At 41.2% G+C, this 26,805-nt stretch overlaps 1 protein-coding gene across 2 annotated transcripts in view; it reads right to left on the reverse strand.

The window, feature by feature from the left end:
• Positions 1-8,963: 8,963 nt before the first annotated feature.
• The window catches only part of CASP10 (caspase 10), a 50,469-nt gene continuing 32,627 nt past the window's right edge, over positions 8,964-26,805 (reverse strand). For both annotated transcript variants that reach the window (XM_019439189.2, XM_019439190.2), the window contains exons 7-9: positions 18,665-18,773; positions 16,777-17,275; positions 8,964-13,627 (exon numbers count right to left, since the gene is read on the reverse strand). In XM_019439189.2, the coding sequence (XP_019294734.1) occupies positions 13,474-13,627; positions 16,777-17,275; positions 18,665-18,773 (762 nt within the window). In that variant the 3' untranslated portion in view covers positions 8,964-13,473. The remainder of the gene's footprint in view (positions 13,628-16,776; positions 17,276-18,664; positions 18,774-26,805) is intronic.

The raw sequence follows: 26,805 nt of genomic DNA on the forward strand, positions 1-26,805 counted from the left end.
AACCAGTGCTCATCACTTCTCTTGTGCCCATCTTGGAAATTCCAGGCTCACCTCAGTGTTCCCAAAATTCAAGTGCCAACTACGCTTAGACTGTCCAGACCCAGCCTCACAGTCTGAAAATAGATGTAGCCCAGGGGCCACTCTTAAAAGGAAAGAGAGATGACCATGAGTTGAAAACCAGTGTCAGCACCCCTGCTCAGCTCTCCCTCTACTGACACTTTGACCTGCACCCCTTTATCTCAGGGAAGGATCTAAAGTTGCTGATGAGCCACAAGGAGTGCCTGGGTGGCTCAGTTGGTTAAGCGTTCCTGAAGTAGGCCTTTAGGGAAAGTGACCTAATCTTTCACCATCTGGAAAGCAGATGGGTGTGGTAGGCTGAGCTTGGACTTTGGAATCGGACAGATCTGGATTCAAACCCTAGCTCCTCCTCTTGCTGAGATCCAGATACCTTCCTTTGCTTCACTCAGCCTTGGTTTTCCATATGGGAAATGGCAATAATAATGACTTGCTTGATGAGGGTGCTTTGGAGGGCTGAACAAAGCAGTATCTGTGGTGCTTGCATGTGTTATCTCACAGAGAGCAGGTGCTGCCCACGTGCTAATTCCCCCTCCCCCACCTGCATCCCTCAGGCAGCCACTAGCCACCTTTTCTTGGAAGCTGTTGAGACAGAGGAGGGCAGGCGGCTCAGGGTAGGTAACCAGCCACTGATCAGACCTGACACAACGTGAGCCAGAAACCAACCTCAGGGACTGTGTGACTCACCCTCTTCTAAACCTTCCCTCAGGCCCCTGACACACCCTCCAGATATGACTTCCTCCTGCTGAGAGTTCTCACCTGGTGCCCATGGAACACTTGATTCTTACCGCCTGGCACAGACAGTTGTCATTTTTCAGTTATTTCAGTTTCTTTGGAAAATAACCCCCTCCCCAAAGGAGCCCTCCCGCATATACAAAAACGAAATAAAAAACAGTTTATTACTGTATTTATTGAAGCACTGTTAAAAATAAATAAATAGGGGCGCCTGGGTGGCTTGGTCGGTTAAGCGTCCGACTTCAGCTCAGGTCATGATCTCACGGTCCGTGAGTTCGAGCCCCGTGTCGGGCTCTGTGCTGACAGCTCAGAGTCTGGAGCCTGTTTCAGATTCTGTGTCTCCCTCTCTCTTTGCTCCTCACCTGTTCATGCTCTGTCTCTCTCTGTCTCAAAAATAAATAAACGTTAAAAAAAAATTAAATAAATAAATAAATAAATAAATAAAATCCACTTCCATGACCTCTTTAATCCTGTCTTGAGAGGTAACACTGTTATTTTGATTCTTTCCGTCTATTTTTATGCTTATAAAGCCATTATGAATCTTGCTCTGCCATTTACTAGTTGTGTGACCTTGGGCAAGTTACTTAAGAGCTGCGTGCTTCGATTTCCTCATTCATAGAATACAGATATTAATAACTCTTTTGAAGAGTTGGAGACTCAGTGTGAAAATCAAATGAGTTAATACATGTAAAAGAATTACAACACCTCCTGGTGTACTGAGTAAACACATAATAAGTGTGAATGTGCACATATATCATATATGCCATCTTGTATCAATCCATGTACTGCCTCTGAGCACCAAATCCACTCTCCTACTGCCTGCTTGATGACACTGTAGCTACATCCTATGAAAATGGCTCCTCCACCAGCTGGCACAATTTTAGGTTTTGATCCTAGAGGACACTGGAGAGACAGCACAAGGCCAAGCAGAGGAAGGGCTTCTCTTCCTAGTTCAGCGGGCTTTTCTTCCTGCTTCTACGGCAGGCTGCCAGCAGCTTGCAGGAGACCTAGTGGTGCTCACACTCCAGGAACTTTGTCAGCATGCCCACAGGAAGCCTCCTGCTCACCAGCCTCCACTTGCAGACTGCAGGTGAGCCTATGACACTCCCGTGAACTTCTCTACCTTCAGTGGGCACAGTCACAGCTTCTTCAACTGGTACCATCATTTGTGGGGTGGGGAGGAGTCTTCCAAATCTCTTCCTTCCATGGGTACCTCCCTCAGCCCTAAAGGCATTTTACTTTCAGTAATTTTCTTTTACTAGTGAATAATTCTTCCTATTAAATTTTCCATTTTGAAGGACAGGTGTGGTTTCCACCTCTGACTGCACTCTGACTGAATATATCAATTTATATAAGTATATATATATGGTTTACAGCTTACTTTCTGTTTAGTTAACAAGATATAATGGGCATCTTTTCATCTTCCCAAACGTCATTGCCTGTCTTTTTTTTTTTTTTTTTAATTTTTTTTTTTTAACGTTTTTATTTTTTTATTTTTGAGACAGAGAGAGACAGAGCATGAACGGGGGAGGGGCAGAGAGAGAGGGAGACACAGAATCAGAAGCAGGCTCCAGGCTCTGAGCCATCAGCCCAGAGCCCGATGCGGGGCTCGAACTCATGGACCATGAGATCGTGACCTGAGCTGAAGTCGGACGCTTAACCGACTGAGCCACCCAGGCGCCCCAACCTGTCTTTTAATGCATTTTTTGTGTCTTCAATTACACAGAAAATTTACATTTTTATGTGGACAAATGCACCTGGCTTTTTCTTTGTGACTTCTGGCTTCTACGTGTTGCTTAGGGAGACTTTCTCTGGTCGTTCATTTCCTATATTTCTTTTAATGCCTTTATAGTTTTGTTTTAACATTTATATTTTTGGAGTTTTTGTGTATGTGTGCATGGTCTGAGATAGGAATCTAACTTTAATTTCTTGCAGATAGAGAACCAATTGTCCTAACACCATTTTTAAAATTTATCCATCCTTTCTTGATTATTTTGTTTTTGCCAACAAACACCTTTCTTCTGTCTCCAACCAGATTATAATTTCCTAGAAGGCAGGGACATTTTTGCATCCATAAGTTTTCTAACCACTTGATACCTGGTAGAGCTGAGTACCTGTGGCTGATGAGAAAGCTGCATGAGAACTAGCACATTCTTACTTCAGCAAAGCAGCAGATATAAAGCTCAGAGCTGAGAATAAATAAGAGCCTTTCCCCAATTTTCATGAACGAATGTGTTTGTGGTTTGTATTTGTCTTTTAATTTCTAAACAATTCTGGCAGAGCACTGTTTTAGATTGAAACAAAGGAAACAAAGGATGGGTAAGATCTGGTTTCTACCCATATGAACCCTGCAATCCCTAAATGCCCATCAGTGGGGGGCTAGTTGGATCACTGGTGACACATGCATATAATGGAATATTGGCAGCCATAAAGAAGATCAGGGAGACCTAGATGTTCTGATACAGGATAAGCTCTGAGATATGTTCAATTAAAAAACCCAAGTGCAGAATGGTCTGCCAGCATTTGGGAAGGGGAAAATCAGAGAAAGACACAGATATATATATATGTTTATATAAGAATAACATATCTCTGAAGGGATATTCAAAATATTGGAAACAATAATTACCTCTGGGGGCAGCTGGCTGGCTCAGTAGAAAGAGCATACAACTCTTGGTCTTGGGGTCGTGAGCTCAAGACCCACGTTGGGTGTAGAGATGACTTAAATAAATAACAAAAAGAAGAAACAATAATTATCTCTGTGGAAGAACTGGGGACTTGGGGGTGGGGATCAGTGTGAAATTTACTTTTCCCTATGTCTCCTTCTGTACTGTTTAAATGTTTTACCAGCTGCTTATATTATATTCCCAAATAAATAAAGGAATTTTTAAAAGATGAAATGAGATAGACACATAGACACATGAAACAAAAGTGTGAGCAATAAGAGGTAAGAGTGATGAGTTCAGAATTCTAAACCCCATGGCTCGAAAATGGAAGGATGGTGCTGGAAAGCAGCTGGGTTTAAGTCTTGCTCTAGGAGATAACGCAGCTGGTGGGTGGATAGAGGAGCAAGACTCTGGAAAAGACTATCAATCACTGCCCTGTGAGGTGTCTGAGCAAAGGCAAACCTAGGAAAGGAAGTTGTTAAGATCTGTCTGTTCAGGCCCCCATGTATTCTCTGCCTGCCACTGAATTTGCTTCATTGTCCTTCCTAGAAATTATAACCTCGTAGTGAACACAGAGCAAAAAGGGGGAAGCCTGGCTGAGTAGATTTGTCACATATAGAGGTCCCAGACCTAAGGGTTCAGTTTCAGGGACCTGAGGAAGTTGGACTTGCCAAACTTCCACAAACAGCAGTGGTTTCGATTACTGGCAGAATGAACCATCTTTCTTATAAGTAATAGAACTTCCTGTTTTAATATTTTATCACAATATTTAACTTAGGCCAAGCCCATTTCTTACAGGGCTGAAACTGTTGATAAAATTGTCTTCTCCTTGATATTTCAGGTTGATACCTCCAGCAGAGAGGCCAGGTTCCCATCTCCAAGACCCAAGATGGGGTGCTAACTGCTCTGTATAAGCCTGCCCTCTGTCTCTTAGAAAATATTTTCACAAGAGCAGCATGGTAAAGACAGGAAGGACATGTCCCTGTACTTGGAGGTCAGCCAGATAGAGTTCAAGTCTGGTTCTTCCCAATTTCTAGCAGTATGACCTTGTTTATTATTTAGCTTCTCTGAGCCTTGATTTTCTGATCCATAAAATGGGCACAGTAACACCTCTCTGTCACTCTCACAGAGTCATCATTTTCGGCATCAGCAAGTGACTAGAACCAAAGGCTAACGTTGCTAATTTGGCCATAGCAAGAAGCATCTAGCCAAAACTGGCTCACTGTCTCCTTGCAGGGTGGCGAGAGCTGGAGATCCAAGACGACATGAGTAGAGAGGTGAGGATGCTTGCAAGTGGCAAAATAAGCTGAAATGTAAGATGATCAGATGCAGTACGGGGCTTCTGATTGTGCATTCTGGGAATGGAAAACTGTCAGCAGCAGTGGTGTGCAAGTAGTGGTCACAGATGAGGAAAGTTGAGTCTGCATTTGAACCTGATTTATGAGAACAGGTTTGGGGAGCTCAGAGGCATCACAAGAGGGCTCTCGTCTTCAGGCTTGCTTCCTGTTCCAGACTAGAAACACAGAACAATGGCTCAGGGCAATAAAAAGTGAGTCATTGCCCCTTCTCCCCGTCTTGGCAACACTGGTTATATCACCACCACAGAAATCACCACCACCAAAAATACTGACAGGTACAGACTAAGAAACTTAGTCTTCCCCAACCAAGAGGGCAAAACCATCCTGTGTACCTTACCTGGCCAATATTCACAGTGCAGCAGGCTGAGAAATCACCCTGTCTGGTGACCAAATTACATTAATCAGCATTGACATGCAAAAAGATTTTAGAAAAAAGAGAATACCCACAGATCCAGCATCCAACTGGATGGCAGAATGAACCCCTGCATCATTCCTCCCTCTTTCTCCAAATCCCAGCCCCACCCCAGGTAACCTCCATTCTAAAATTTGTTGATCACCCCATGTAGATTGTTATATTTGTACAACATGGAAATGAGTGCACAAGCAACATACAGAACTGTTATGTGGGTGGTATTTGTTTTTTGTTTTTGTTTTCTTGAGACAGAGAGCGTGAGAGAGAGAGAGAATCCATAAGTAAGGGAGGGGCAGAGGCAGAGGGAGAGAGAATCCCAAGTAGGCTCCATGGTCAGTGCAGAGCCCAACACATGGCTTGATCCCATGACCCTGGGATCAAGACCTGAGTTGAAATCAAGAGTCAGAAACTCAACCGACTGAGCCATCCAGAGGCACCTTGGGTTTTTAACATTGCATAAATTACACCATATTGCATATATTCACTTATTTGCTCAACATTTCTTTCTTTTTTAATAGACTTTTAATTTCATTTACCATCTTAACAATTTAAAGTGTTAGCCAATTTGACAATAAGTTATATTTAAAAAAATAAAAACGAGAAACAAGAAAAAAAATAAAAAATAAAGTGAATAGTTCTGTGGCATTTAGTACATTCACAATGTTCCCATTCACCATTACCCTGTTCCGGAAAGCATGGTGTTGTAGCATATATGACTGAACCAATCGAAATTGCCATATTTGTTTCTGACCTTTTTTTTCCCCCTTCTTACAAGCAATAATGCTCTGAAAGTTCTCCTCCACGTCTCCTGGTGCATGTGCAAGATTTCTTTTGGGGCCTAGACCCAGAAATGGAAATGCTCGCTCACAGTGTATGGACATATTCAACGTTTACAGATATTGTCAAAGTGTTCTCTAAAGTGATTGTGTCCATTTACATTTCTCTAAGCAGTGTTAATAGAATTCCCTTTGCTCCATATCCTCACCCATACTTGCTACAGATAGGGTTTTTTTTCTTTTCCTTTTTCATTTCATATATTTTGCCCATCTAACTGGACTGTTTAATTATTTTATAGAATTGTAGAATATATATTTTATATACATTTATATATATTTATATATCCCTCATCAGTTGTATATGTGGCACATGACATTTCCCAGTTTGTGGCTAATATTTTAGTTTTTCAATATTGTTTTTTTTATTTTTTTAATGTTTTTATTTATTTTTGAGACAGAGAGAGACAGAGCATGAGCAGGGGAGGGGCAGAGAGAGAGGGAGACACAGAATCGGAAGCAGGCTCCAGGCTCTGAGCTGCCAGCACAGAGCGCGATGTGGGGCTTGAACTCACGGACTGTGAGATCATGACCTGAGCTGAAGTTGGACGCTTAACCTACCGAGCCACCAGGCGCCCCTTTCAGTGTTGTTTTTGATGTTTATTTTAAATTGTTAAGAGGAGAAAGGGAGATTCTGCTTAGACAAATTTACAAATAATAGATTTACAGGGAGGTAGTAAATAAAAAAGTGGGTTATCTAAGATACAGCTCCAACCTTTTAGCTTGAGATCACAGAAAATTCTTTCACAAAACCCTGAGCTTAAAGGTACACTGATCCGACTGTATGTGACATTTTTCATGTTGCTTTGCATACATTAGGGCTTCAGGTAAGCTAGAAGGAGCTAGGAATGGGGAGAGAAAGGCACAGGCTGTGCCAGAGGCAGACACCCTGCACACCATAAAAATGATAAATCCTCAGCAACAGGAGAATAGAACAGTTTGTCGGTATTTACATTTCTACGTATGGGTTACGGGTCTTAGATTTACTGTTGCCTGGGCCCTGCAAATGTTGGATCAGGCTTAGGATGGGAGAGGGGTGAAGGTAGGTCTTTTCTGAATCATTTTAATCCCCCTCTGCCTACCACCACCCCCCATCCCCACCTTCCAGCCAGTTTAGCTGGCTTGCCAGATTGTAGGGGTTTTTGCTTCTAAAGACTCACACCTTGTGTGAGGAGACTATGCCCTCAGACCACAGGAAGTGCTTGGATGTTTAAGTTCTCCCACCAGGGGCAGCTCTTAGCAGAGGATGGAGGGACTAAGGATTAAGGGAGGATGCAAAACCAGTTCTCTTGCTTCCCGTTGGGTGGGGAACTCTGAGGCATAATTTTCACTTTAAAGTGCTCCGTCCTGGCCACACTGAGATAAAATGTGTGGCCTGGCCTGCCTTCTCCCCTTCTCTGTCCCACCTCCCACCCCCAGCAGGATTCTCTGGAGAGCGATTCCTGAACAAATCACTTGCATACACTCAGGGTCTGATTCTGAGCACGTGACAGAAGATCCACATTTAGGTGTTTCAGTTCTGTTTTGGAAGGAAGAGAAATTACAGCATGTTTTTGTGCTCAGGGGAATGATCTGGGAGAGAGGGGACAGTTAATCAAGCAGGAGAGGGAGGAAGGGCTATGAGAGTGGTGTCCTCGAGTGAGCAGGATGAGCTAATCCCTGCCCAAGAGGAGGCACTGACTCTTGGGAGAAGCACAGACAGGAAGGTGCACCCATTGTTGACAGGAGAGAAAGCAGCCAATAGGGTTAGGGTGCAGGTGGATCAGGGGACTCGGTGGTGGATGGTGGAAATCTTTTCTGATTACCTCCCTTAGTGAAGTGAGACTATCAAATGAAAGTGAGGAGAATGGAGGATGATAGAGGTCTGAAAAGACAAAAGAAGGTGTAACACCGGCTGAGAAAGCAAAGGGTGACATAACGAGGGAAACGTTACAGGATTCCTGAGAATCACTAAAAGCCTGCTTGAGGTTTGTGGTCATTGGTTTTGAATGAGACAAGTCTGCAACATTGTGTGTGTGTGTGTGTGTGTGTGTGTGTATTAAGCTTTTATATATTTAATATGAGAGAGACAGAGAGAGAGAGCAGGAGAGGGGCAGAGAGAAAGGGAGAAATCCCAAGCAGGCTCCACACTGCTAGCACAGAGCCTGATGCAGGGTTCAAACCCACAAACTGTGAGATTATGATTGGAGCTGAAACCAAGATGCTTAACCGACTGAGCCAAACCACCACAACCAGGAATTCTAGTACAAACCTGCAGTAAGCAGGCATGTGTGATTAACCACAGTTTAGATTCTGCCCTGTGATTAGGACCAAGGGAAAGGCAAGGGTATCGAGGGTGGGTGCAAGAGAGTGAGTTCAATGATGACATGTGGACTCCAGCTAGGTAAAGAAGGAGGGAAGAAATAAAAAACGTTGAAAAAAAAAATTTAAAAAAAAAAAAAAAAAAAGAAGGAGGGAAGAAGTCAAGGGTGGTGTTGGCATTGGAAAGATGGCAGATAGGGTCAATGGACTAACCAGAGGCCCCAGTGGCACTGCAGACTGTTGGGAGGCAGGGGCCTAGAGAAAATGAGATGGAATGGTAGGAGGTGGCTGTCATAGAGAGAAGTGTTTGCAATTGAGACTTGGGTGGAAATATTGGCAAAGACAGAGTTTACTGGATGCATGACTAGGAGGATATTGTGGTTAAGCTGATGTAAAGGTGGTTGGGAAGCTCAGGGGCAAATGCAGAGTGAAAAAATGGGAAAGTGAATGCCAAAATGGAATTATAAATGAATTAACTCTTTTTCTTTGTGTGTTATTCTATTTCCCAAATATTCCACAATGTGCATATATTACTATATAAGCAGAAAAAAAGCTATCAGGTAAAATCAAAGATATTACACAAAGATAAAAAGGAAAAAAATCCCTTTATTTTATTGGTGAGTCAATTACTACTATGTACAAGTACCCAGTCCACAAAGCTCATAAAGTTATTCCCGTTCTAGAGTTGTACCAGTACTTCCAAGCATCTAACAGAATCATTTAAAATGAGACCAAATGACAGATATGAGTTTCACAGTGTACGTACTCTGTTTCAAAAAAAGCCTACTTTAAAATACATATATATTTGTACTTGCTATATTTGCATTTGCATTAAGAAATCCTGAAATTATCTCTGGGATGCAAAGGTGGGAGGACTGGGCATTTAGTGGACAGAAATGCAGGCAACACTTATCTTGAATACCTCTTTGTATTTTCTTATCGTTGAACAATGTAAAGATAATACCTATTCAAAAATAGATTTAAAAAGTAAAAATTAATACAATTTAAAAATTTTAATAGAAAAATCCTCTTTTAAAAATTCATATATGCTAAAGTTATGTTATAAAATGCTTCTTTGTATTAGCAAATCAGTCTTTCTTTAAACAAAGAATTTCCCCTAGTACCTTTTAAAAGCTTTCCATTTTTAGGAATTCAGCTACTGTTCAAAGATACAAATGTGATATTCACATCCTTAAAAGCAAACTGCAGACTTTTTTTTTCCCTTTTTAATTTTAATGCGAGCAGTGGAAAGGGGGAGACAGAGAGACAGAGACAGAGACGGAGACAGAGAGAATCTCAAGTAGGCTCCACGCTCAGTGCAGAGCCCAATGAGGGGCTGGATTCCACAACCCTGGGATCATGACCTGAGTTGAAATCAAGAGTCAGACGCTCAACTGACTGAGTCACCCAGGTGCCCCTGCAGACTTCTGAGGAGAGCCAGATCCTACCAGAAAGAAAGCTAAATAACTTGTCACATGAAACATGTACTTCACCAGAAGAGAGTTACATGTCTTTGGTATGGCTCCAGAGTTTAGAATGAGAGGCAATGGATTTAAGTATGTTCTAAGCAGGTAGATTCAAGTCACCACAGGGAAAAGAACAATGAAAGCTGTCCAAAAGTAAAACCAGGCGGCAAGATTGCAAATCAGGAAATACACAGGATTGCAAATGTTCCACTAACAGCTGTAAGACTTTAGTAAGCCTTTTTACACCCTGAAGGCTGGACCATGGGTTCTCTAGGGTCCTTCCAAGCTCCCCAGTCCATGGCTTTGTGTGTAGTGTGAGTTCTCTCTGTTGAGAGTTAAGCAGTGGTTGAGGGATGATGGTCTAGGAGTCTATCATGGCTTAAGAGGATGAACTGGAGCAGGTTTCAAATAGATTAACCACTGGTGCCTGACAGTAAATCTGAGGACCTCTGGCCATGGACCCCAATCCATGCTACATTAAAAAGCTCAATGCAAAGTTCATCACTTTCTATGGGCACCAGGATGTGAGCACAAAAGTTGCTCAAATATGATTATGCAGAAGAGCCAGGATGCATCTCTATTAATTTTTAAGATTATCACCAAAAAGGAATTACAACATTTCAAAGTGAAGGTGGAGAACTCATAGACCCTGAGAATAACTCCACAAACATCTAAGGACCCAAGAATTCCAAGGTTGAGAACAACTTCACTAAATCACTCATAAAGTATCTGACCTAGAAGATTTTGTGAATCAAATATGGCACAAAAGTTATCTACAAAATGAAGTAAACTTCTAATTTGGTCTACCTCAGTGGAGACTTGATCATTGATTGATAAGGGGCTGCTATTCAGCAGCATTCACCATAGTGTTATACATACTGGTCAATGTGTTTTGATTGGTCAGTAACCATATTGTACCAGCTGCTTGTATGTTTGAATTACCTGAGCACTGGCTAAGGGAAACCCTGGTGATATCACAACTGCCCACTGCCATGGTGAGACCTTGTAGCAGAGGCCACTAGGATGCTGTGGTGACTAATATCTCTAATAATAATCAACTCCAAGAGTACCATTATTAAATAACTAACATTTGTATAATATTCTATTAAAATTTTCCACGTCCTTCATTTTGTTTGGTATAAGCCCAACTTTTGAGAAAAAAATAGAAAACAAAGAAAAAAATCTAACTACAGCTCTTGTAGGTTGAGCAAAACTAGGCAAAATATACAGAAACCTCACTGGGTCTGCACATTTCTTTCATAAATGTCTGCACAGACAATGGCGGTAGTCTCTGCTGAACAGCTGTGACCAAATCACTTGCTGTGCTCCACTCTAAATTATCACACACGTGGGCGCACACACACACACACACACACACACAGACAAGGGAAAAGTGTGTAGATGCTCCATTTAGGAGAAATGACTGAAGGATGATTGTACTCCTACTGTCTGCATAGGCGTGTGACTTACAGTCATAAATGTCTAGTGACCCCTAAAGTGCCTGCTGGAGAACTCTGAAAAGAAAATTCATGGGAAAGTTTCCTGATCCTAGAACTTAACCTTGCACAACCACTAAGTTCCAGCAAAACAAAAATACAAAATAGACCACAGGACCAGGACTTATACATAAAACCCCAAATGTTGCTGAGGAAGGAGAGTTCATTAGCAGTGTTTTGTCCAGCTGGATTCAGAGCCAAGAGCTAGCCTGCTGCTGCCGGGGACATTGTGAATCAGTCAGGGGAAAACCAACATTTCCCTAAGAGGACATCGGTGGGTATTAGTATTGATTTGTGGCTAAAATTCAGCTGGAATTAGACACAAAAGAACTCAAACTCTATTTCCGTTAGGTGACTGCCAGAGGTATCTGCTACGTAAAGGTCTTGTATATACCTCACAACAACTAGATTTAAATGGATTTATATATTAACCTATCCTTATCTTAAATAGGTAATTTTTCTCTACTTTATAGATAAGGCTCGAAAACTAGCTTGACTTAGTGTCTCAGAGCCAGAAAGTCACAAGGCAAAACAGAAACCAAAGGCTTCTATCTCCAGATTCTTTGCTCTTTGCTTTGTACCACACCATCTTTCACTTGCAGAGAAGGACTATGAAGTGGCCAAAAGCTGTGTATATTCAACTGGGGAAGGACTGTAATCACCAGCTGTTCGCTTTGACTTGTATATACAAAGGTTCTGGAAGATCATTGGACTTACACATTAATAATTACAAAATCAGGCATCACTGAGAGTTATTCTTCTTCATTCCTGGATATCTTTCATGGGTGTCTACATATCCAAGGAAATGTTCCTAAAAAGCCCTGTTATGTCCCATGACATTCCAGTTCACTCAAGTGGGAAATAAAACCCTGTAAACAATAACTGGCTGGGGGACTGTAGCAAATCACTCTGCCTCCTTGGGCCTCAACCTCTTCATCAATAAATAGAGGCCTTAGGTACAGGACTTTCAATCTCCCTCCCTTAGAAAATAAAAAAGAAAAATTCCTCTTGAAATTGAAAAAAAAAGTTTACATACATAAAGATATTCAAAACCTTAATGTAAAAAGTAGCAAGGCTTCCATACAGAACCACACCCCCCACCAAGGCACAGCCAGACAACTCTCTAAGGAGAGAACAACAACTTCTGTGAATAGCTTCATCCCTAAGGCTGTCTCTCTCCTCAATTCTTTGGGCCAGAGAAACAGAGCATGTTGGAAACAAGGCAGGGGCTGTTGGCTTTAGTCAGCACAGTGCAGCCACCAAAAGAAGCTCTGGCCAAGAGAGAGACGCTATAGTGCAGACTGAGTCCTGATTCAAGCTTCACCTGAAGCCAGCACTACCCAATTGTGTGTTTTCAGATGAATGAGGCAATAAATTCCTTTCTTTGCTTTGGTTGGTGTGATGTGGGTGTTCTGTCATCAGCACCTGAAAAGTTCTGATCGACACAGAATTTAACCTCAGGCTGTAACCTCACTCTGGTCCCAGAGTGGCTGAGTTGTCTCTCTTCATACTGAACTATCATCTTCCTAGAGCCAAACCTGTTCCCAACCCAAGATAAAGAGTTCCTGTGGAAACACCTTCATTATACTAAAGCTGGAAATGGGCATCATATAGACAAAAATTTCACCCCAGCAGATGTGGAGATGAGAAGCCTTAGGAAGTGGAGAGCAGAGAAAGGGTCAATGAACCATGTGGGATCTCATCATTATCCAATGTCCAAAACAAGGCCACGCAGAAGGGACACAGAATGTTCACAAGGGGTGGTCATACAGAGAGGAAATCAAAGCTCAGTTGAGGTTAAGAATAGTGGTTCTTTAGAGCTCAAAGGAATCTTAAAATGTATCTGGTACTACCTTTTACCTCACAGATACACAAACCAAGGCCAATTGCTTTTTCTCAGGGCACAAAACTAATGCCAAGACTACAACCCAAGGCTTCAATAAAGTGTTCTAACAATTAGACTTGTCAAAAAAAAAAGGTTTTTTTTAAAGAATTTGTTGAATCAGAAAATAGGGCATTTCCTATTATTGGAATGACAGGCTCACCATCTATCAATGATTCCTATGGTGGGTGGGAGATTGGAAGAGATGACCAAAGGTTCCTTTCAAGTCAAAGAGTCATTGAGAACTCTCTACTACAATAAAAGTTTTTCCTGTGGCACAGGGAATACTAGTTTTTTCCGTAGTGTATAAGCAGGTTGGGGCATCTGTCTCTTTGTTCCTTCTTTGTTTGCTTGTTGACTCACATCATTGTTGACAGCAGTGAGGATGGATAAAATATCTTCATGTCTGCAGGCAGATAAGAAAAAATATTTTCAATCAGGAGACAGAAATCACATACCAGGTCATACAAAGAAACCCTAAAACATGTGGCTTCTTCCTAGTCTAACAGGGCAAAATTCTAACTGGAATCCTGTCAAATATAAAGAAATTCTTATTTTGAAATTAAAAAAAGAAATGCTAAATTATACAAAAGTTTTCAATATTACATTTAATGTTTGAGAACACTATAATAGACACATCTTGCATTTTAACTTTTTTTAGTTTATTATTTATCTTGGGGAGGGTGTGGTGGGAAAGAAATTGAGAGACAGAATCCGAAGCAGACCCTGTGCTGAGAATGTGGAGCCTGGTGTAGGGCTCATACCCACAAACCATGAGATCATGACCTGAGCCAAAACCAAGAGTCGGATGCTTAACCGATTGAGCCAGCCAGGTGGCCCTCTTTTTTCTTTTAAGCAATCTACACCCAACATGGGGCTTGAACCTGACCCTGAGATTAAGAGTGTCACACTTTTCTGACTGAGCCAGACGGGTACTCCACAACTTACATTTTAAGGTCGTTGGTCCACAAAGGAAGGTTGCACATAATTATTTTTCCATGTTTCTCCTCCAAGCTGGTGGATAGATATAGACAGACACACAGACAGATGATAGATAGATGATAGATAGATAGATAGATAGATAGATAGATAGATAGATATAGATAGAATAGATAGGTAGGTGATAAAGATAGAGAAGGACTCTACTATTTTTTTTTAAGTTTATTTTGAGAGAGAGTGCACATGTGCACAAGTTAGGAATAGAAAGAGAGAATCCCAAGCAGGCTCTGCCCTCTCAGCACAGAAACCCTGACACAGGGCCCAAACCCACAAACCATGAGATCATGACCTGAGCTGAAGTCAAGAGTTGGACGCTTAACCGATTGAGCCACCCAGGTGCCCCAAGGGACCCTACTATTAATAATGCCCTCTCTATTCTTGGTTTGAGGAGGATACAAAGATAAACATGACACAAATTTCTAGGCATTTCAAATGCAGACATGAAGCATGTACCAAATATGGTATATACACAAAATGCATACTATAAGGCAGAATGTGATCAATACTATATGAAAAGTGGACAAAGTTCCACTGCAAGTTCAGACGAAAAAGAGAACTTCCTGGATTCCATACAGGAGGTAGCTTGTGAGCCTGGGCTTGCAGGATATTTAACATTTACCAAAATGTTCCAAGGATGGGCAATTCATACCACTGGGGGAAAAAAAAAAAGCAAGGCTCTGGAAATAGAACTCAGGTTTGAAGCATGGTTCCATCACTCGTGGACCCGTGTGGTCTTAGGCACAGTCACTTATTTCACACTAAATATGCCTCTGTTTTCTCAGCTCTAAAATAAGGACCATAAGAATACCCATTTTAGGGACTGCCATGAGAAGTAAATGAAGTAAATTTGTGTAAAGCACATAGAAAACTGGCTATAATATTCCACTGACCATCATTTTTATTGTTATTAACATTGCCACTACTTATCCTCATCATCATTGCTATGTTCAAGGGACAGCAGGCCCTGCCTGGTTCTTAGTTCTTACACCCTGTCTCACACCAGCTGTTCTCTCTGCCTCTGGATCATCCTGTGGTTGACTCATCACCACTCAGTCTCACTTGAAATATCACCTCTACCAAGAAGCCTTCTCAGGTAGCTCCCTGCCCCATTCTCTATAATATCTTGTTTGCTTTCTTCACAGCAGGTATCACTTCCTGAAATTATCTTATTAATTTAAATATTTACCTTCTTACCTTCACTTACCCACTGGTCTATAAGCTCCATGGAGAAGACATTCTGTCTCCCTTGTTCATAACTTACCCTTAGCCCGTAGCTCGGTACCCAGGACAGTACGCACACAGTAAGTCCTTGATAAATCTGCCCTGTCCTCAAAGTCATAGGACATTGGTTTTTGATGGCTATGGTGGGGATGGAGGGATTAATGAAGAAGATGGAAAAGCTAAGGTTGACTCAAGGTTCCAATCCTGAATTCCTAGTTTCGAATTCCCAGAACACTTTGACCATTCCTTAAAATGTGAATTCAGGAGAAGAAGGCAGATAGAGAGGGCTGGAAGATGAATTGAGGACTATGCATACTGAATATGAGCTCCAAGGGCAACAAGGAGGTGGGATGTCTGGTAGGCTGCAAGAAATGTATTGGACCGACCCTAAGAATGAGATTCACTCAGTCACTCATTGGTCCAGCAAATATTTATCAAGCTCAACAATATATCAGCTACTGTGTCAAGTGCTAAGGACATAAAGTTGAATGAAATAACTCTGCTCTCCAAAAACTCAGAGATTAATGGACCAGAGATGGCAACTTTGGAGACATTTTCATGGAGGTCAAGCGGCCTCCAGGGTATAGCTGAAGCTGCCCAGAGCTATAAAGAACATAGAATGGGGTACAGGGCAGAACTGCAATGAAGACCCATTTCCAGGGTACCAGGTAAGGAGCACATGGTAGATACAGATGGAAAGTTGTCAGAGCAGTGGCAGGAGATCAAACGTATAATGCCAAAGGCAATACATAGGCACTCAGTAAACATGAGTGACTGATAAATAAATGAAGGAACAAATAAAAGGCCCTCTTACCTTTATTTATACTGTTTCCTTCTGCCCAGCATTTCTTTCATCTCAATTATTTACCTAACATCTATTTGTCATCTCTAGAAGCTTTCCCTGATCCTTCAAATCTGGGTGAGGTACTAGTTCTATGTGTTTCCATAATACCTATGCTGTATAATGTGTATTTGCCACAGGGAATGCTCTTCCCCCATCTATTCTTTCTATCTCTCTAGACTGTGAGCAACTCGAAGGCAGGGACTGTTTTGTTTTTTTTCAATTCTGTATCTTCCTTTCCAGTTATATGCTAATGCTCAACATAGGTTTATTGGATGGATAAATGTTTGGATGGATGGACAGATGTTTGGATGAATGGGTAGATGGATGATGGATGAATGGATGGATAGATAGATGGGACAGATGGATGAGTAGACTGATGGATGGATGGACAGACAGATGCACAGATGGGTATGTGAAGAGACAGACGAACAGGTAGGTAGATAGATGGATGGACAAACCGGTAGGTATATAGTACAACTCAAACATCTCACCTTGGGACCAAGTTCTTCAGATTATTATACAGAGACTGAATATACCAGCTGCCTTCCTCTACATGCCGAAAGGATACATAGCCAGGGACAGTGGCCAGGCCAAGAAGGAAATCTGCATCACTGGGAACACTGGCCAGAAGGGAAGGGGTAGGAGGTGAATGCTCGGAATTTATAGCATCTGCTTCAATGGATACAGATGGTTGTATCTCTTCACCCTGACAGGCCTGGATAAAAAAGAGTTTGGGTTTATGAGCCAGGCCAGGGCACTGCTGGGCTGTGAAATGAGACATGATCTCCCGAATGGGAACAAGGGCCTCATCTGAGGAGTAGACAGCTCCAAATTTCCCATGGGTCAGAACACAGAACACAAAGCAATCTCCATCAGCATGGCCTGGATGACTCTTATATTCCTTCAGAACCTCATCTAGACGTCCTTTGGTCACATTATTATATATATGTACGCTGAACCCCAGCCACTGAAACACACGCTCCAAGCACTCTGTTAAAAAAAAAAAAAAAGGAAAGAAAGGGGAAATAATAAAATGAGATAGAGTAAAATGAAACAAAATTAAGGGGTGGAACAATGTTAATAGTTATAAAACTTGCACAGCAAGTAGCCTGAAGCTTGGGTTTTTATTTTACTTTCATAACAATAAAATTTTATTATTTACCTACCTTCTTATAGTACCCACAGCACTATCACAATGGTCCTGAGAGTCAGCAGAGGCCACAGTTTCATACTACTTCACAGATGAGGAAGCCAAGGCCCAGGACTCACCCACAGTCACAAACTAGTTTGTGGTGGAGCCACAGCTCAAACCCAGTTTTTTTGTTGCTGATGCACCATACTTTCCCCCAACCCACAGAGCTGTACATGGTCAGGGACTCCTTTTGCTCTTTCAGCAGATTGGTAATACCCCAAGTGCTATGGTCTTCATGTTTGTGTCCCCCTAAAATTCATATGTTGAAATCCTAACCCCCGAGGTGAGGGTATGAGGAAGTGGGGCCTTTGGGAGGTGATTAGGTCATGAGGGGAGAGCCCATAAAGAGACCCCAGAAAAAAAAAAGAGACTCCAGAAAGCTCTTCTGCCATGTGAGGACACAGCACAAAGACTGCCACCTAGGAAGCGGGCTTTCACCAGGCATCAAAATGTCAGAGCCTTGATCTTGGACTTCCCAGCCTCCAGAACTGTTAGAAATAAATGTGTGTCATTTATAAGCCATCTAGTTTATAGTATTTCATTACAGCAGCCCAGGTAGGCTAAGACACCTGGGATATACAAGAGGCTTAGAACATTTATATTACCCTTACATTTAAATTTTTTTAATGTTTATTTATTTTTGAGACAGAGAGAGAGAGGGATAGAGAGACAGAGCATGAGTGGGGGAGTGGCAGCTAGAGAGGGAGACACAGAATCTAGGAAGGCTCCAGGCTCTGAGCTGTCAGCACAGAGCCAGATACAGGACTCCAACCCACAAACCCTGAGATCATGACCTGAGCTGTAGTCAGATGCTTAACCAACTGAGTCATCCAGGTGCCCCATATCATCCTTACATTTAAATGGAAGATAGGGGCACCTGGGTGGCTCAGTTGGTTAAGCATCCGACTTCAGCTCAGGTCACAGTCTTGCGGTCCGTGAGTTTGAGCCCTGCATCAGGCTCTGGGCTGATGGCTCAGAGCCTGGAGCCTGCTTCCGATTCTGTGTCTCCCTCTCTCTCTGCCCCTCCACCGTTCATGCTCTGTCTCTGTCTCAAAAATAAATAAACACTAAAAAAAATAAAATAAATGGAAGATAAAAAATTACAGAAAGAAAATATGAAAACTAAAAAAAAAAAATGATTTTAAGATCCCCAACTTGCATCTTATAGACTATTCAGACTTTCTTACCAGCATCTCTATGAGTCCCTGGTCGATCTGAGAGTGAGGTAAAGCTGTGGTTATTAACAACAACACAGTGGCCTCTGTGCTTCCGATCCATTCTGTACACAGCTGCTTCCTTGAAAGAAGAAGAAATAGAATGACTTATTAGGGAATCCTCATTTTAAGGGTTTAATGTTTCTAACCAATCACTTCATTTATCAGTACCAAAGGCTGAGAGTTCTCAAGGCTATGGTCCTGGTCTAGAATTACTCAATTAAGTCCAAGGTGAAATGCCAGGTATTGATTAAAATTCAGACTTCATTTGGTTTGACTGCAGAATGTCAATTAGCAGTGTTAAATAACAGAATATGTAATTTAACTTCAGCAAATCAAGAGCTTATGCAAAAGCATCTTCCTTTCTGTTTTCTTTTTTGTTTCTGTGTTTTTTTAGAGAGAGAGAGCTAGCACAAGCCAGGTAGAGGGGCAGAGGGAGGGAGGAAGAGAGAGAAAGAGAGAGAATCTCATAAGCCAGGTAGAGGGGCAGAAGGAGGGAGGGAGAGAGAGAGAGAGAAAGAAAGAGAGAGAATCTCAAGTGGGCTCCACGCTCAGCACAGAACCCAACGCAGGGCTCGATGTCACAACCCTGGGATCATGACCTGAGCCAAAATCAAGAGTCAGACTCTCAATTGACTGAGCCACCCAGGCACCCCACATCTTCCCTTTTGGATTAGCAAAGTGAAGGAAGCATAAGTAAGGATCTAACAAGACAATAAAGATATCAAATGTTTATTTCTTTTTCAGATGGTAAGATTCTGGAGTGATCTGACTCCCCTGAAAACAGAAAAGTCTCTTTTGTAGAGATCACAGTGAGAATTTTAAAATACGTGCCATTATTTCTGAAGGTTATTGTAAACAGCATGTAATTACAAGTGAGCTGAGTTGGCTCCAGTGGGACCTGTGTGTGGCTGAAGTGATCTCCTAAAAACATGGCATATCTTTGATCCAAGCAGAAAAGAAGTGGCTTCAGTCAATAGAAAAGAAACTCCCCTACCTGGAAATAATTCAAAGGCTGTGTGTGGCTGTAATGGCAACAGCATTGCCTCCATAGGCAAAGGTGAACACACTTCTGATTGTTTCAGAAAAAGGTGGGATAATCACAGAGACAGAAACAAGAACAATGACAGAAACAAACATCTCTGAGCCCTCAAAGTCATTAAGGGATGGACCCTAGCTGGAGAAGACCTTTGTGCTGGTTTCAGAAGTTAAAGTCTCAACAGATGCTCCCAAGATCTCTATGGAGACCAGGGTTTCTCTGTCGCCTTGAAAGAGAAGTTCTCAGATTCTTCAAATATCTTTCCCCAAACATTTAGATTTCCTTACAGAGGATGGGTTAAGAGTCAAGATCATGTGAATCAGCTAAAGTATTTCTGGCAGAAAGCTTGGCTGGGTTGAGACAGTATCTATCTGTTACTGGATATAGACAGGCTGGACGGACACCAGGAAGAGGAGGGGGAAAAACAGAAAGCCCAGAGAACCCAGTCTGGGTAGGGCAAAAATCAGACCACAGCCCAGAATTCATTTAGCCATGTCTTTGGCATCGGCTAAAGATCGCATTCCTCTGAAGTGTTCCTGCAAATTTCTTGGTTCCTCTAAATATGAATCCACCACAGATGAAGCCAGTGATGCGTTGTCACGTAGCAATACAGGAAAATGAAACTTGAAACTTTTCTTCTCCCACATCCAGCAAGTTTTCAGTAGAATCCAGCAAGCTCTGCCCTTGTCTCTAAGGCTTGAGTTAGTTATTAACTATAGTTAAGGGTCACTCCTGGGTGCACAGCTCAGGCTGAGTGAATCCAGCATCCCCAGACCATAGAACACAGCCAAAAGGGGCCAAACTTCAGCTGTACACAGCACCTATAAATTCCTCCTCACCTTGGGAGAAGGTAATACTGCAAGAAAGCCATGTTCAAACTTCCAAACCACAGAATTGCAAAACTGAAAGAAACTCCCTTATTTTTCAAAGAAATGAAGCAATCGCCTGAGCGCCTGAAGCCACACTGTGTTAGAGCCAGGTCTTCAGAGGGTGAGCTCTGGAGTCAGACTCCTGGGTTCAGATCCCAGCTTCACTAGTGGGTCCATTTAGGAAGTACTATATCCATTCATTGAGTCTCCACTTCCTTGTCATTAAGTGAGAATAACAGCAGTACCTACCTCTGGATTGGAGGATTCAATGAGATAAGCCCTAGAAAGCTCTTAGGACAGTGCCTGCCTGGCACATAACAAGTGCTCAGTAATGGTAACTCTAATCAACATTGTATCACACACTTTCCTGCTTAGGCAGAAAGCAGAGATTCCTGGGAATGTGAAGTGTTTGGACTCTGAAGTTTAAATTTCCAGAAAAAAAAAAAAAAAGGAATCGCTTCTGATAAACTTTACATATCACAGGGAGACTACACCAAAAGCGTGTTCATAAGCCGTTTAGCTCTGTAGCAGATTCTGTAATATTTTCCTAAGGTTATGATTTTGGGGCAAAGATCCAAGGCACTAAATACATCATTGCCAAGTCCCTCCCTCTGTCATCTCTCACTCTGAAAAATACAAGCAGTATCTGGAGCCACACTACACCAGATGTTCCCAGAGTCAACATTCTGCTCTGTCATGCTGGCCTGTGGGTTTCAGCCCTACCAAGTGTTCCTTCCCTCCTTACAGAGGGTGATCTAATTCTGAAGGGTAGAGGGAGAGCAGATGCCAGCATTCCCCAGATGCTGTGGTGCAAGGGTTTCAGAGTACAAACCACCCATTTCTCTCCATTCTCCCACAGAAAAGCCTGGTAGAATCCATGCCTGAAATGAGATAAGAAATGAATTCTCCACTAATTTGTTACCTTTCTCCCTCAAAACATCTCAAATTGCTTGGTAACTGTCATATGTTTCTATTCCTGCCATACTGATCCAAGTTATATAAAGTGTATTAGAAACATCTACCATAATTCCTCATGGGCTGATCTTGCCCAGAAACCCTCTGTTGAGGAAACAGGAAATGAATGAAATGCAGGAAATCCACACAGTTAGGATGAGGGTCAAAAAGCTGGACTTGATGCAAAGAACAGACACTTAATCCCCAGCAAGTTCAGCAGCAAGTGACAAAAAAGAGAATCATCTCTCTCCTTTCAGAGGAGGAGGCTCACAAAGACACAGTGGCAAAAATACAATATGACATATGCACAAAGATATTTATTCATTGCAGCATTATTTGAAATAACGAAAGACCAGAAATAACTCTAATGTCCACCACTAGGAAGTGGGCGAAAGAGCTGTGGAGCAGGATGAAGAAGATAATTTCTGTACAGGAGATCCCGTTACATGAAGGAAGTCAAGCGAAAAACAGTATTTTAATGGGGCACCTCATTTATAATAAAGGGGACAGATGGCTGGGTTTTTTTCAAAAGTAACAACAGGATAAATAGAAAATAAACTAATAAAAAAAGGTAATCTACGGAGGAAAGGGAAGAGGGGCAAGAATGCAATGGAGCCTCCTCTGAGTATACTCTCTTGACAGTTTTTACTTTGGGCCTACAGAAACATTTTATATTATTAAATGTAAGACTGAAACATAGCCTAGGGTCCTCACCTTTTGTGCATGCTCTACCACATTCACTCCACTCCCAAACCCCTTGCCCTCAGCCTGCAGCAGAAAGTCTCAAAGGGGTTCTGGGGAGGGGTTAACACTGCCACTTGGCCACATGGGGCGCAGCACCAGACCTGTTTGAGGTGACCGGCAAGTCATCCCCAAGTTCCTGGAGGTGCCTCCCTGCTGGAGCCCACCAAGCTTCCGGCTGCAAGAGAGGGACTTATCTTCAAGCCAGACCAAAGCCACACAGCCTCACTCCCAGGCTGCACAATACCAGAATTTCCCAACTTTGATGAACAAATGAAAAAAAGAACTTTAGTTTCACTCTCTAAAACACTTCCGGCCTTTCTTTTTGCAAGCCGTATTTTCCTTCCTGCAAAATGCTAATTTCTCTCAGCGACATCCAAGGACCAAGCAGGCTGTTTTCTGGGTTTATCCAGTTGGTTTTGAAAGCAGTTGAGTGAATTTTCTGGAATTAAGGGCAACACAGATACAGCAGCAGGCTCTGCCCAGCATCCCCAGGACCCAGGTTTCCTTAATTTGTCTCCTTCCTTGTGCTGATAAAATCAGCCAAAACAGGGACTAGAAATAAGCTTTAACGTCAGCCTGGCTCTTTCTCTGAAAATGCTGCATCTTCTGTTGACACCCTCCCAAACTCTGTGTCAGAGAGGAATGAATGAATGAAGGAAGGAAGGAATGAATGAACGAATAGATAACTGACCCACTGCCTGGACATGCTCAGTCTTCTTTCCACTGTTTTCAAATAATAAGGGTCCAATAAGTCCTTAAAAAGAAGCTGATATTACATCTCTTCAACAGAAGAGCATGAAGAGAAAATGCAGAATAACAGAAAGCATTAAGATAACAGAAAAGCATTAAGAAATCATATTCCACATTCAAATATATTGATTTGGTTTTTAATGTAAATCAATTTAAATAATTAGGGGTGTTACTTGAAATACAGTTTCTTCTCATTAAATGCAATGGTTGGTAGTGCTCTTTTATGTAAGAAAACCTCTAAGGTGCTAATGAAACATGATATGATTTACCAACTTTCATTTTATCCAGGGCCAGGATTGCCTAGATAACTTTTTTTTAACATCCCAAATACTCAAACTTTATTTTATTTTTTTATTTTTTCTTCCAAGATTTTATTTAAATTCAAGTTTGTTAGCATATAGTGTAGTATTAGTTTCAGGAGTAGAATTTAGTGATTCATCACTACATCTAACCCCCAGTGCTCATTACAACAAGTGCTCTCCTTAATCCCCATCACCCATTTAGCCCATCCCCCTACCCACCCCCTCCAGTAGTCCTCAGTTTGTTCTCTGTATTTAAGAGTCTCTTATGGTTTGCCTCCCTCTCTGTTTTTATCTTATTTTTCCTTCCCCTCCCCTATGTTCATCTGTTTTTTTATTTCTTAAACTCCAAACATAAGTGAAATCATAGAGTATTTTTCCTTCTCTGACTTATTTCCCTTAGCATAATATACTCTAGCTCCATCCACATCATTGCAAATGGCAAGATTTCATTCTTTTTGGTATGTGTGTATCACATCTTCTTTAGAAATTCATCAGTTGATGAACATATGGGTTCTTGCCATAGTTTGGCTATTGCTGATAGTGGTGCTATAAATATTGGGGTGCAGGTACCCCTTTGAATCAGTATTTTTGTGTTCTCCAGATAAATACCTAGTAGTGCAATTGCTGGGTTGTAAGATAATTCTATTTTTAACTTTGAGGAACCTCCATACTGTTTTCCAGAATTGCTGCACCCGTTCGCATTCCCACCAACAGTGTAAGAGGGTTCCCCTTTCTTTGCATCTTTGCCAACAACTATTGTTTCCTGAGTTGTTCATTTTAGCCATTCTGATAAGTGTGAAGTGGTATCTCATCATGGTTTTGATTTGTATTTCCCTGATGATCAGTGATGTTGAGCATCTTTTCTTGTGTCTGTTAGCCATTTGCTTGTCTTCTTTGGAGAAATGTCTGTTAACATCTTCTGTTCATTTCTTAACTGGATTATTTATTTTTGGGGTACTGAGTTTTATAAGTTCTTCATAGAACTTATCCAATATGTCTTTTGCAAATATCTTCTCCCATTCCACAGGTTGCCTTTCAGTTCTGTTGATTGTTTCCTTCACTGTACAGAAGCATTTTATCTTGACGAAGCCAAAGAGTTCACTTTTGCTTCTGTTTTCCTTGCCTCTGGAGACATGTCTAGTAAGAAGTTGCTACAGCCAAGCCCAGAGAGGTTGCTGCCTGTGTTCTCCTCTAGGATTCTGATGGTTTCTTGCATAAGTAACTTTTAAGACACCTTCTGACCCTGAAAGTCTAGGAGAAGGCATGTAATATGAGGTGCTCCCTCCCAAAGCCTCCTATACTCTCAGCACCATGACAACTCCTCCCATCTTCATCTGGCCATAGCCAGAATCCTCTGAGGTCAGCAAAATAGCAGCGCTCTACATGCCAAGGCTGAGCTACTCCCCTTAGAAACTACTGAATTTCTAAGAGGCAAAGAGCAAAGTCGTGTGTGTGTGTGTGTGTGTGTGTGTGTGTGTGTGTGTGTGTGTGTGTGTTTTCTACATGCACAGAAGTATCTGAGCACACACAAAATTAGTTGAAAAAGTAGGTGCAGAGAAGGATTAAGTTTAGCGGGCAAAAAAACTTTTAGAGAAGAAAAGAGGGCTCTCGCATATAGCAGAATGCTGAGTGCTGACTTATAAAGGTAGAGAAAATACTGGAGTTTGAAAATCATTGCTTTTCAACCAACATAATAAAAATTGAATCACACTAGGATCATTAATGGATACTAAATCTAGGGGAAATTCTTGATGCAGAGTGGGATATTTGTAAAGTCTCAAAATGTCTCTCTACCACTTGCTTACTAGTTGCAGGGGAGAAATAGTAACTATACAAAATTAACTGTATAGTGAAGAAATCAGACAACACCTTGACCAAACAATCAAAATTACCATCACAAATAGGGAGCAGACGGACACCACTGCTTCCAGGTGTGATGCCCTGAGAAGAGTACATCATTTAGGTAATATTCCTGCCAGAATATTTAAGCTTGAAACAAATCATAGGCAATACAACGCACACCAAAAATGAGGACAATTCTATTTTTTTAATAAAAGGTGGTAGTGAGGGTGACAATATTCTTCAAAAATGTCAATGTCATAAAGAAAAGTTGTTCAAGATTAAGGGAGACTACAGACACATGACACCTAAATACAATAATGATCCCAGATAAATTATGTGTTGGAGGGGGAAAAAACTATAAAGGATATTATTTGATCAACAGAAAAAACTGAAATGTGGAACTTCAATTTGGTGAAAGTATTGTATTAAGTAAACTTTACTGGCATCAATAACTGTACTATAGTTTTAAAAGAATATCCTTATTCTTAGGAAATACATAGTAAATATTCAGGGGTAAAGAGTCATGATGTGTGCAAGCTACTCTCAAAAAGTTTGGAAAAAAATTATGTGTGTTTAAATAGATAGATGATATATAGGTAAATAGATAGGTAGGTAGATAAAGACAGAGAAAGAAAGCAAAGGCTAACACAAATGGTGTAAAAGTCAACAACAGGTAAGTGAATCTGGTAAAATAGTACACAGTGTTCTTAGTATTACTCGCATTCAACTTTTCCATAAGATTGAAATTATTTCCAAATTTAAAAATAAAAAATTGTAACTGTAAAAATATGAAACCATGAAAGTAGTAAAGAAGCTATGAATGAATTTTTAAGAATAAAAAATAAAACTTCCACAAACAATCCAATTAAAAAATGGGCAAAAGGACTTGAATAGACATTTCTCCAAGAAGGATAACACAAATCGCTAACAAGCACATGTAAAGATGCTCAACATCAGTAATCATTAGGGAAATGAAAATCAAAACTACAATGAGATACCACCTCATACCCATTAGGATGACTACTATCAAAAAACGAGAAAATAAAAAGTGTTAGCAAGGTTGTGGAAAAATTGGAACCCTTATGCTTTATTGGTGGAAATGAAAAATGATACAGCTGTCATGGAAAACAGTAGGAAGGTTCCTCAATAAATGAAATACAGAATTACCATATGATCCAGCATTTCCCCTTCTGGGTAAATACCCAGAACTGAAAGCATGATCTTCTGGGTAAATACAGGAACTGAAACCATGATTTCAAAGAGATATTTGTATACCCATGTTCATAGCAGTATTAATTCACAATAGCCAAAAGGTGGACACAATCCATATGTCCATCAAACATATGTGCATTCATTTATGAATGGATAAACAAAATATGGTACATACACACAATGAAATATTATTCAGCTTTCAAAAGGAAGAAAATTCTGACATGGTTGAACCTTGAGGACATTATATAAAGTGAAATAAGCCAGTCACAAAAAACAAATACTATATGAATCCACTTATATGAGGTACCTAGAGTAGTCAAATTCACAAAGATAGAAAGTAGAATGGTGTTTGCCAGGGGCTGGTGGGAGGGAGGAATGGGGAGTTACTGTTTAATAGATATT

This window comes from Panthera pardus, unplaced genomic scaffold (genome assembly GCF_024362965.1).
Source record: "Panthera pardus isolate Hobbes unplaced genomic scaffold, ASM2436296v1 HiC_scaffold_10, whole genome shotgun sequence".
NCBI classification, from domain to species: Eukaryota; Metazoa; Chordata; class Mammalia; order Carnivora; family Felidae; genus Panthera; species Panthera pardus.